Genomic DNA, 12491 nt, shown 5'->3' with positions numbered 1-12491 from the left:
CCCAGTGCTTCCCCACGTGGCCCCCATGGTGTCGTGTGCCCTGCTTTCAATGGCAATTGACTCCTTGTCTGTTGGCCTTACCATGCCTCACATTTTCTCTTCATATACTACGTTTTAAGACACAATGACACCCAGTCCCTGCCCTAAAGGAACTTAACAGTTAGTGGTAGTGGGAGCCTTAGCCCAGTAGGGCTGGCAGCACTCTGTTTCGTGCTGTGCGCACTGCTTGCGCAGGTGTGGTCACCTGTGAAATCTCCGCCATCGCGCGCGCCTGCGCACTTCTCTGTGGGCACACTGTGCTTCAATGAACATCTGATTAAAAAACAAAACGCAAGACAGTGGCAGCTTGAAATCTGCCCGTTAAAGCAGTCTCATAAGCCAAACAAGTACCCTTGGTTTCTCACAGCAGAATTGTTGGCCGACGACAGAGTGATCCGTGATGAGATCGCTATCAGTCCTGCCTCACGCCACTCATTATCCTGACGTGTGTGCACCTCGGCTCAGAAAAGACTTACTTTCCATTTTGTATTATTTACAGGCGGTTTCTAGTCAAGTTCTCTTCTTCCTCTTAGGCATCTGGAAAGAAGAGGCAATAGGATTAAAGAGGTCAAGCATATGTCCTTAAACCAACTCTTAGTTTTTCTTGTCATCTGTTGGTTTTTCCATTTAAATTTGTCAGAATTTAACTTCTGACCAATTAAGTAAAGATTGTTTCAGTGCAGTAATCCTGCACACGTGCTCCCTTACAGAAGGAAATCTGATCGTTGTTCAGAGTGGAGCGAGAGAAAATTAATGTAGCAAAGGTTTGTTCTTGGCTTGGAACTCTCCTGGCCCTCAGGGCTAGGAGGAAGCAAACACAAATCCCAGGATGAGCAGAGCTTACGTCGGTGCTGTCCTCGGTGTACACACAGCAGAGGCAAGCCCGTCATTGGTTCACTGGGCCTCCGAGGCTCTCTACCCTGTGCACTGGCTAAGAGCTCAGATGTGCTCAGCCAGTAGTGGCAGATGGGACTGGACTTATGTCTTCTGGCTCTAAGTCAGGATCCATCCAGCATTCGCTGGGAGACATGACTGATCAGAGACGAGCACACACATGTAGAGGGGGCATTCTATGGTAACCAGAAAGCCTGATCTGGGGAACTTGGGTTTCTCTACCCCAGTGTTTTGTTACTATAAAGTCCCTCTTACAAAAGAGTTTTGATGTTGCCAGGGGGTCTACACGACCCATGCTCAGAAGCAATGTCATCTGAAAATCCTATTCCTTTCCCCCTAGTCCCCTGTAGAAGAGCTGTTAAACCTAGGACACTGTGAAACTCTGTCCAGGTGTCCTTGTGTCCACTCAGGTAGGCCCTCAGATGTATCTTAAATCTCTGAATTATTCTGAATCTGAGACCTTGACGAATTTCTCCTAAATGACTATGGAGAGATTTCTGTTGCTTGAAAGAGAGGAACTCCACTTCTTGGAGGGAAGCCAGGCACGGGGCCGGGTGGGGTGCATGGAGGGGAGAGGAGAGGGCAGTCAGCAGGCCTGGATGAGGTCTCCTGGCTCTCCAGCATGCACCTTACCCGTGGCCAACAGGGTTTACCCATTTGCTTTTCACCTTACCTTGAACTTCCAGTGCCCTTTGGATGAGGAAAGGTCCAGTGGGACTTGAGCGATGGGTCTGGAAGGGCACACAAGCAGGGGGAGACGCAGCAGCTGGTTAGAAGCCCTTCTCTCTGGCGTGGGGCTCTGCTTTGAGCTGGAAGCTGACCCGGGGTAGCCCCGGAATGGGGAAGCAGAGACCTGAGGACGAGAGATGCGTATTCAGGTCTCTGCTGTGCCACCTGCCTCATCTGGGAACTGGCTTACTACTACAACCTGGGCCGCCCAATCCACAGAGGGTTGTACAGAGGCAAGAATGAGCTGGGAATGACCTTTGCAAAGACTGTCAGTCGAGTACAGATAAATCAGTGTGAGCAAAGGTGATTGCGGTGATGGTGATTTCAGCCACCAGCCAGATGTGAGGGACAGAAAGCACCAGCAGACCATGTGCACAAAACCGTTGCAGAGAGGAGGGCTGGGAGCCACGGCACCTCCAGCCTGGCACAGCTGCCAGCACTTGGTCTTGCGCAGGGCTCCAGTGCCAGGGGCCAGGGCTGGAATCGGTTCGAGGCAGGAATGTGTGCCCTACTCCCTTCTTTCTCCTTCCCCTAGAATCACCGAAACTCTTCAGTTTGGAATAGAGTAAGGAAAGCTCCTCACGGGGAAAGTTTTGTGGGCTCGACCCTATTAATTTTATATTTAGAATTCCATCCATTCATTACGTTACTATATTTCACAGTTATTTAAGTGTACGAGGTTCTTTCACAAACACCACATCAGTAATCCTGTATTATCCCCATTTTACTGGTGAAGAAACCGAGGCTGAGATCAGCTGAATGAATGATCATCACACTGCTAGAAACTTGAAGCAACCGGTTTCTGACTTCAAGTCCTGTGTTCCTGTAAACCCTGTTCAGTGAACTACAGACCTAAATGAAGGTGGGAGGGAGGGGAGAGATGGGGGAAGGGAGGAGAGAGGGGGGAGATTAGAAAGGGAAGGGGGGAGGGAGGGAAGGAGGGGAGCAGAGAAGTACAGAAGGAGGAAAGGGAAAAAGCAAAGGAAAGAAAAAAGTCGTTTGAGAAAGAGAGCAGCGTTCACACAATACACACCGCAAGAGTAAGATTCAGTCTGTGGGCAGGCAAGGCCCACTGTGCCCCCGAATCGTCACACGCGGACCCGCCGCTCTACCCCCATCCCATCCCGCTGCGGGTCCAAGCACCGCAGCCCCATACGTTTCGACCCTTCTCGGCACGGTTGCTCTCTAATTCACCGCGCAGAGTCTCCACTGATGAGCCTCTACCAGCAACTGGCCGCGGTCCAGGGCCCAGCGCTGGCCAAGCAGGTGTTGGGGATGCCTCGGAGGACGCCAGCACTGACCCTCTCGCTCAGGCCTCCGAGCCCCGGGCTTTGGGGACACTTGAGGTCTATGCGGAGCTCGGCGGACTGAAGGTCGCAGTGACCCAGCATCCCTGAGCGCCGCCCGCACCAGGGCGCGCTTGCATAAAGTTGCCCAGGTGAATCAGTGCAAGTGAGTGAAGAAATAAAGGAATGGAGCGAGAGAGAGAGCCCGGTTCCCTTGTGCACACAGCTCACGTGCTCGGGGCGAAGCCCGTGCTGGCGATGTGGAGTTTAACACCCAGGTCCTACACAAGCCAGGCTCGCGCGCGCTCTCCGGACGAAATGCAAGACATTATTATTGGAGACAACAATCACAACATGTATTCTCTTTGTCCCCGCGCCCGCTGTTTTCTCCATCTTTGCTGTCGGACTCTGGAATCCAACTGGACCGCTCTGCGCTCCCCGGCGCCCGCGCAGCTTCCTAACCTGGCTCCTGGGGGCGGCCCCACAGCGCGCACGCTCTGTTCTGGAACCGCTCACGGAGGGCGCCAGGGGCTGCGAGCCGGGAAGGGGACGCCCACGGCCGGCAAGGGGGCGCTGTCCCCAGAGGCCTCTGACCCTGCGGAGCATCGTCCCGCCCTGGAGCGACGGTGAGGTTAGAAAGGGTAGCAGTCGGTTCCTTCCAGGGGCCCTGGGCTGCCGCGCAAATACCCCTGCGGGGATCCCTTCTCTCCCCCAACAACGAGCTGCACCCCCGGCCGGGCGCGGCCCTAGTTCCCCGCGGTTCCCGGAGCATTCTGGTCTGGGGATTTTTCTTAAGGAATTTTTGGCAGAGGGGTTCAACACGGGAAACGGCCTAGGCTTCCCAAAGTAGGGAAGTCAGCCTAGACCGCGGACACATTCTCTCCGCAAATCACCCCCTTCCCGCCGGATCCCCGGTGCCAGCCAGCCCCGCCCGCTCCACCTCGGGTTCCAAGATGCTTTCCCGGCTCCCGACACCCACTTTCCAGCCAGCGCTGCGCCGCGCCCCGCGCCCCTCGCTGGTCACCCTCGGCCCGCGAGAGCGGCGGGTGGAGGGCCCAGGCCTAGGGTGCTGCTTCTAGGTCCTGGCTGTAAGGGAGAGGGAAACTACTCAGTCTGTTCTCTGTGAAGTCCGGGGCTCTGGAGGTTGAAAGTGGGACTTAAAAACGGAGAAGTTGCACTTCTCCACCCACTTGCCCGGTCTTAGCCGTGGGGCCCGGTCCGGGAGGGCATGTTGCACACGAGGCATGTGTGAATTCAGTCATTGAACGGGGGGCCCTGAAATCCAGGGTTAGAAGTTACGGGATGCACGTGAACAGTTATATTAACATCAACCATCATATATGTGTAGAGTTTGAGCTTTCACACCCAGCCCTGTGAGGTCAGTCTTATCATCCTCTTCCTTCTAGGATTGGGAGAGGAGGTCTGGGTCATGCACGGAGTAACCCACCACTGAAGACAGGTCCTGACTGCAGACCCCCTCGGTCCTCTCCCAGTGCCGCCTCCTTTCAGGGTTGCCTCTGCGGAGCCCTGCACGGGGTGGAGGGGGGGCGCTCAGTAAATATTTGTGGATGGGATTCCAGGATCTCGTCAAGCCTTATGACTGCCCTGTTTTATACAGTAGGATGTGTCTAAGCCGTATCTTCGCACTCATTTATTCATTCACTTATTCTACATTTCCTGAGTGCCTCCTGGGTGCCTGCACTGAAGTGAGCGCCAGGGGAAGAGCCCTACTCACACGGAGCAGCGGGACGCGGAGCTGTCCTCTGAGCAGGGGGTTCGCGTCCGCGAGGGATGGCCCTGAGCTCCCAGTCCGCAGCCCTTGGAGTTGAGCGCAGGCCCAGAGCCCGCAGCCCCGTCTACTCTGGGGTGTCAGGGGGAGGGGAACTCGGGAGCCCCCGGGTCGTGCCAAAGCCTAGAGCATGCGGGAGGGGAGGGCCAGGATGACTCTGCTCGGAGGAGAAGAGAGAAAATACGAGAAGGGAATTCCGTGAGGGAAGGGCTAGAGGTGAGGGAGCGGGAAGCCGGGACACCGGAGACCAGGGTGGGATGGGGGTAGCGGTGTGAGAAGAGAGAAATCAGACCAGACGGCAGGGTGAATAAGGGAGAACTGAGGACGCCGACGTGCTCTCCGAGAGCCAGGGAGCCGCGGGCCGTCGAGGGGGCCCTCGGGTGGGCATCACGGCGAACCCGACGCGGGATCCAGCCCTTGCCAGCCTCTCTGGCCGCCCAAGTTGGCTGGGGGCGAGGTTGTCGCTCCTTAGGTCATTTTAGAAAAGCAGTAGGTGTGTTCTGTCACAGGCCGGGATTCACGGTCAAAGTCACTCGTGCCCGGCCACCCCCAGCGAAACCTGTTTGGCTTCTATTCTCCGCAGGATTCCACACTCGGGAGAAGCTGGCGGAGCCTGGCCCAGGGAGGCCGCGGCCAGTCGGGACAGGGGGCTGGAGTCCGGCTCCCGCACGCGGGCCCGGTGACTGCGGGCGGCGCCCGCCTCCCGGCCAGCGGCACCTGAGAGGGGAGTGGGCGGGCAGAGCGGCGGTCCCGGGGCGGCGGGGCGCGGATCTCCGGGAGGGACCTGGGAGGCGGAGGGGCGGGCCGGGGGCGGGCGCGGGGGAAGTGGCCCGCCCTCCCGCCTCCCCTCCCTGCAGGTCGGAGCCGGGACGCGGCGGCCCGGGACGCAGGGAGGGGGCCCGCGTCGAGAATGAGGGAGTGGCCGCGCCGCCTTCGAGAGTCATTGGAGGACGCGGCCGCTCGAAGCTGATAAATAAGGGGCCGGGCCGCGGCTGCCGGCCAAGCTGGACGCCCCGACCGGTGCGAGGGCCAGGTCAGCGCCGGCCCGTCGACGCGAAGCGAGGCGACCCCCGCGCGGCCATGGCGGCGCTGCTGGGAGCTTACCCGTGGCCCGAGGGGCTCGAGTGCCCGGCCCTGGAAGCCGAGCTGTCGGACGGGCTATCGCCGCCGGCCGCCCCCCGCCCGCCGGGGGACAAGGGCTCGGAGAGCCGTATCCGGCGGCCCATGAACGCCTTCATGGTGTGGGCCAAGGACGAGAGGAAACGTCTGGCGGTGCAGAACCCGGACCTGCACAACGCGGAGCTCAGCAAGATGCTGGGTGAGTGAGCGGGCGGGGCGCGGCCCGAGGTCGGCGGGCGGGGGGCTGGCGGCTGGAGGCCGGGCGGGGTGGGCCAGACCCGGCGTGGGGCGCGCGCCGTGTCCGCGAGGTTGGGCATCGGGGCGAGCGTGGGTGTGCGCTCGGGGACGGGGATTCCGAGCAGGGGTGCCCGGACAAGGCCCAAAGAGAACCCGCGCGCCCCTCGGGGTGGCCGGAGAGGACCCCTCGCGGGGACGGGAGCCGAGTTAGGGGCCCCGCGAGCACAGACGGGCCGGGTCGGAAACGCCGCGGCTGGGTGCACCGGGCGTTCGCCAGGCATACCAGAGCGGGAGACCTCCTCATCCCCTGAACTCCACCGCGGGCACAATCGCAGAGGGTGGTCGTAACTCTCATTAACGAATATTCGTGAAGAGAGATCTTGCGGGAACGCGTTCCTGCTTTACCTTAATTATTAAACCGACAGCAACGTGGACTTGATTCGAGCCTCTGTTTCTCAGTCTCAGGATTGTAGAAAATTTGATTCGGATGCTTAGCGCGGCCAGTGCGGGTCTGTCCTGGAGCCCGGCCGCTTCTCACGGGCTGCTGTGCGGTCCCAGCCCCGGCGACGGGACTGGGGACAGGGACAAGCCAGGCCCAGGAGCCTAGAGAAAAGATGTTCTCCGGGGTTTCTTCTCTCTCCCTTGACAGAAGCTGAGCATTTATCAACTCCGCCCAACTCCTAACCTCTTTGCCCTTCAATGTGGTTTTTATTCATTTCGAAGGATGGGAACTGTTAAAAGCACTTTGTGTGCCCAGCGGACACCAGGCTCTGTGAGAAGGGACAGTGTGTGGTCACCCGAGGCTGGCCCTGCCCTCTGCAACCCCACCCGGCCCAGGCTGCAGCCTTTTTCCTTTTTCCGTTGGAGCTCGGGGCACCTTCCCCAGATCCGTGGAGTGAGGGCTGACATCCACCTTTGTGCGGGCTAAAGCCACAGGCCCTCCAGCGGAAAGCGTCCTCCTGCAGTTAGGCGCCCTTTCAAAGCAGCTGATGGAGTGCTGGTCTCAAATAGCCTCCTACCCCCCGGCCCAGCCCCCTGGCTAGCTGTGCCCAGGATGAATTAGTGGGCCAGTGTCTTAGTGAGCCCCTTCTCCCATAAAAAATATTTAAAATCATACTTTATACTGTGTTGGCATAAAGAAAAATATATTAATATATACAATAATAAAACATTTCTTCAAGCAAAAAATTTACATTTTTCTTCACGTTTCCAAAGAAATGAAAACACCTTTTTTGTCTCTGGGCCCCTAAAAGTTTTTCTTTTGGTGTGCCCAGGTGCCATGCCTTTTGCCCAAGCACAGCTCTTGTGACCAGGATAGAGCAGGCCCAGGCCAGGGATGGGAGAACTCAAGCTGGGGAGCCTTGCAGGATTAGGGCTGCCTGCTCTCAGGGAGAGGACAGGCAAAGGGACTTGGGTGACAAACGCTTCCTGTGAGCTGATCCTTGTGGGCAGTTGGCACTTAGGCTTCCAGAGGTTACAGTGCACTTTGCAGGAAAGACACTGATTCCTTCCTGCTTAACCACACAGCCCCTGGCACTAGGCAAAGGAAACCAACATGGTGTTGCTTTGAAAAATGTGGACTTTCTACACCTGCTACTCGGGGAGCAGCAGGATGATCTATTTCCACCCCAAGCCCATGATCTCGCCCAGCCCTTTCCTTTCTGACTTAGGAAAGGGAAGGGGCTGATTGTGAGAGCCCAGACTTTTTTGATGATTAGCTCTGCAATCTTTAACATTAAAAACTTCACCCAGTAGCGCTGGTATTTTTTATGTTACGAGTGAGAAAGCATGTAAAGACAGTTATACATTTAGTGGTTTTAAAAATGAACCTATATTTTATGAATACTACAATATCCAGGTGCACTTAGAAACTACAGTCACATTTTATATTCAGTCCATACTCAGGGTGTGGGTGTATCTGGGTCTTAGGCCTCTTGCCACGACTGTGGCCTCAGCCATGCTCTGGAAACTAATAGCCAACCCCGAATCTGGAGTTCCTGACACGTTTCAAGTTGCCTTTATAAGTGAGAGCTAATTGTAGTAATTGACAAGTCTGTCGGAATAGTTATAAACTTTCATCCCAACAGGAGAACGCCTTGAATAATTACCCTCTCCAGCCCCCTCTGTGGACCCGGCACACATGGCCAGCCAGTACACAGCTCTGGACTCAGCGCTGTGCAGAGTGCTCTGGGTGGGAGATGTGGCCCCTTTCCTTCCAGGGCTTGGTGGCGGGACCTGCCCTCTGGGCTAGCTTGTCTCAGACTTCAAGATACAGTAGAGTCATGGGAGAACTTGTCAAGTTATAGAATCCCAAGCCCACCCTAGGAGGTAACAATCTAAGGGATCCAGAAGCAGCCTTTAGAAAACCTGCAGCGGGAGGGATGTGCAATGTACTTTGAGAGAGAAAGAGATACTAAAGCGGTTCACAAAACAAAACGTAAGTGAATAAGGATGAATAGAAAATACATGTGAAACGAGCATTTTCGCACCAGTGGGATACACGTGTGCGATGCTTCTTCAGGAGAGAGTTTTGACTTGCGTAACATCGCAATATATTTTTTATAGTGAGGAAAACAGAGACCAGGGGAAGGTAAGGGATTTGCTTCTGTACAGGGAGTCAGTGGCTGAGCAGGTGCCCCCTGCCATGGTCAGAGGGTCCTAAGTAGACAACCGGAAGCCATGGCTTGTGTGCGTGTGCGTGCGTGTTGCATGCAGTAGGGTCCTATTTGACCTTCAGATGTAAGGGATAATCCTCTGATGCCCTAAGTGAGATCCTGTAATTTACGTCCATCTGTAAAACTATTAACTGAGCCTGAGTTCCCTGACAAGAAGGCCTGTGAGATTTATGCCACAAATAAATATTATAGCATCACTTCCTTGATGGGGCAGCGATAATAGAGGAAGACAGAGTTTTCACTAAAATGCACAAATGATTAGCACTGACCCTCAAAGGGTAAAGGCAGCCCAAATCAATGTTGTAGTCGTGACATGTTTTTGTCCTGTCGGTGACGTTGGGTCAGGTGGGCCTTTCACCGAGAATCCCACACTGTTGATATGTTCGCGTTATCTGGTGGCTTGGACAGGAGAGGTGCCAGTGACTATGTGCCTAGTTGGTACGAGCGCCTTGGGGCATGCAAGCGGGAGAGGTTGGTTTGGCCTCACTGTGCGTGCAGGACGTGGGCTGGGCAGAGGATGCGAGGAGTGCGGTGCGTCCTGTGCGGAGGGGGGACCGCGGAGGGGGACGGGGGACCGAGGCGGCCGGCGTGTGCACGTGCGATGCTCCGAGGCCCGAGTCGGAGACAGGCGCACGGGCCGTCCGGAGCCGCGCAGAGGCTGAGCGCGGTCTTCTCTGACTTGTGTGAGCAGGAAAGTCGTGGAAGGCGCTGACACTGTCCCAGAAGAGGCCCTACGTGGATGAGGCGGAGCGGCTGCGCCTGCAGCACATGCAGGACTATCCCAACTACAAGTACCGGCCGCGCAGGAAGAAGCAGGCCAAGCGCCTGTGCAAGCGCGTGGACCCCGGCTTCCTGCTCAGCTCGCTCTCCCGCGACCAGAACGCCCTGCCCGAGAAGCGGGGCGGCGGCCGGGGGGCGCCGGGGGAGAAGGAGGACAGGGGTGAGTACTCCCCGGGCTCCGCGCTGCCCGGCCTGCGGGGCTGCTTCCACGAGGGCCCGGCCGGCGGCGGCGGCGGCGGCGGCGGCGGCACCCCGGGCAGCGTGGACGCCTATCCCTACGGGCTGCCCACCCCGCCGGAGATGTCGCCCCTGGACGTGCTAGAGCCGGAGCAGAGCTTCTTCTCCTCCCCGTGCCAGGAGGAGCACGCGCATTCCCGCCGCATCCCCCATCTGCCCGGGCCCCCCTACTCTCCGGAGTACGCCCCCAGCCCTCTCCACTGCGGCCATCCCCTGGGCTCCCTGGCCCTCGGCCAGTCCTCGGGCGTCTCTATGATGTCCACCGTGCCCGGCTGCCCCCCGTCTCCTGCCTATTACTCCCCAGCCGCCTACCCTCCTCTCCACTCCAACCTCCACGCCCACCTGGGCCAGCTCTCCCCGCCTCCCGAGCACCCGGGCTTCGACGCCCTGGATCAGCTGAGCCAGGTGGAACTCCTGGGGGACATGGATCGCAATGAGTTCGACCAGTACTTGAACACTCCTGGCCACCCAGACTCTGCCGCCGGGGCCGGGGCCCTCAGCGGGCAGGGCCCGGTCTCGCAGGTGACACCGACGGGCCCCACGGAGACCAGCCTCATCTCCGTGCTGGCTGATGCCACGGCCACGTATTACAACAGCTACAGCGTGTCATAGAGCCCGGGGCAGCCCGGCCGGCCCGGCCTGGTTGCAGCCTCTCCTTCCCGCGCGGAGCGGAGCTGATGCGCAGCGCCCCGGGGTGGGCAGGTCTGTGCTGCGGACCGGCTCTGCGGATCCAGGGCCCCTCCGCCCGCCCCCTTCCCCGCCCGCCCGCCCCGCCCCGCCCCGCCCCCTGCAGCCTGCGTTTTGAGTGTATTCCTTCAAATGAGTTTTCATTGGCCACACCCTGGGAATCAGGCCCGGTCGTGGCTGAAAGACACTGTTTCCCGCGAGAATTTTCACTGACCTCTCCTCCGATTTCTCATCCCGGAAACAAATTCGGGAAAAGCCCGGAAGCATTCGCATCTCTCCTGCTTCTGACACAGCTGCAGGGGTACAGCCGTCCTGACCCTTGGTCGTCCAGGTGAGGAGAGCCCTGGGCTAAGATTCAGGGGACCCGGGATCCAATCCCAATTCTGCCTCAGGGGGCTGGTGAAACCCGACTCCCCTCCCCTCCCCGCCCATCCCCCCCATCTGTAGAGTGAGGGACAGACGCCGCATCTAAGGTCCCCTCTGCTCCAGGGTTTTCTGATTTAGGATTCTCTCGAGGCTAACACAGGAAGATGAAGTTGGCCTCAGTGAGCTCATTCACCTGCAACCTGGTGACGATTCCATGCACAGCCCAAGGACACCAGGCTGCTGCACTTGGTCACAATCTTCCAATATGATCATAGACTTCCAAAAGGACGCTTTGAGAAAGGACACTCACCTTGATTTGGGAAATGAACCCCTGGCGTTAACTGCATCACTGAAAATGAGATTGAATTCAAGATTTTAAAACAAACAAACATATTTTTTTAGACAAGTTCTTTTTTTATTACACACACATTTCAAGAGAATATACACAGCCTGAATACATACAGTGTGTGTGAGACACACACAACACACGCATCTCCATGCACAGCCTGAATCAGATACTCTTTGCTGTCCTTTGCAGCTTCTCGTCAGCCCTCTGTTCCTAACAACCCAAAGAGCAGGGAACTGGAAAAGAATTTCAGCACAGCAGCATCACTTTCTTCCAATCTGAATGTGTTGATTTCTTGAGCAAAATTTCATCACGCTCTCCCTTCTGCAGATGCAAAAGGATCTTCCTTCCTGCTGTCTCCATCTCCCTTTCCTGGAATTTCTTTTTTCTCTTCTTCTCTGCTCGTTCTCCACCCCGGAATTGGCCACTAATTCAAAGATCCCTTGACTTAAAATTGCAGGCATGATTCCTACGGCAGAAATGGGAATTAGTTCTCCTCACCAGCCAGCTGGTTCTTTGGGTAACACCTTCAGCCCACACATCAAAGGAACTTCCCTTTATGATACTTACTTCCCAAAGAACAGAAGTGCACTGTGATTCAGAAAATATTTCTGAGCCCTGACCCCCTCCCCAAAACATTTCCATCCTTCCCCAAGCCTCCTTTGAAGGAACATACCTGTCAGTGTGCTAAAAGACAGTTGTTTGTCTTTTGATTTCACCATATTATTGCCTGTATGAAATATGTACGTGTTTTATATATTCTCCTATTAGTTTCACCTTATATTTCATATTGTTGAAAGATCCTTTTTCTTTTTTCCTTCCGAGGAGTCCTCTTGTAAAAATCTCTTATGTGATTAATCTTTATGCTATTACTGTATATGACATTTGGTAATAAATAGTAAATCATGGACAATATGATTGGTGCAGTCCAGAATGTATGTTAATAATCTTATAAAACATTATCACAGACATTAAGCTAAACTGTTCCATTTTCTGTAAGAACTACACATGCTTTGGAATGGTTGTAGATATTGATTTGTCTAAAATATTTAATTTAAATAAACGTTTTTGTACCGTGACCATTCTATCATTCGAAATACAGTTTTGCAAAAAGAAAAAGTTTTCAAGGGAGGCGTAGGTATTACGCGCAGTGCTCCTTCCAGCATTGGTCAAAATGTTTTCTCCCTCAACTTTTTTTATTTTAAAAAGTTATCTTGTAGGAGTGGCTGGTTTTCTTTTATGAGTTATGGTAAAGAGATAAAGCCTAATTTTACACCTTAGAAGCACTGTTGTTGTCATTGATATCG

The 12491-nt window shown here is 55.8% G+C and overlaps 1 protein-coding gene across 4 annotated transcripts; it reads left to right on the top strand.

The window, feature by feature from the left end:
• The first annotated feature begins 2599 nt into the window (after positions 1 to 2599).
• On the top strand, positions 2600 to 12263 carry SOX7 (SRY-box transcription factor 7). 4 transcript variants are annotated; one of them, XR_010945190.1, is made up of 5 exons: positions 2600 to 3574; positions 4355 to 4407; positions 5321 to 6055; positions 9460 to 10803; positions 11645 to 12263. XR_010945190.1 is itself a non-coding variant. In XM_067745315.1 (4 exons), exons 1-4 carry the CDS (start codon positions 3135 to 3137, stop codon positions 10395 to 10397), a joined length of 2166 nt encoding a protein of 721 aa, XP_067601416.1. In that variant the 5' UTR covers positions 2600 to 3134; the 3' UTR covers positions 10398 to 12263. The 4 variants fall into 4 exon arrangements, 2 of the variants coding, with proteins under 2 accessions (XP_067601416.1, XP_067601418.1); XR_010945189.1 differs by having other exon boundaries at positions 10962 to 12263; XM_067745315.1 differs by having other exon boundaries at positions 9460 to 12263.
• The last annotated feature ends 228 nt before the right edge of the window (positions 12264 to 12491 follow it).

The sequence above is a fragment of the Pseudorca crassidens genome, chromosome 7 (assembly GCF_039906515.1).
Source record: "Pseudorca crassidens isolate mPseCra1 chromosome 7, mPseCra1.hap1, whole genome shotgun sequence".
NCBI lineage: Eukaryota > Metazoa > Chordata > Mammalia > Artiodactyla > Delphinidae > Pseudorca > Pseudorca crassidens.
This window is presented reverse-complemented; position numbering and strand designations above follow the sequence as displayed.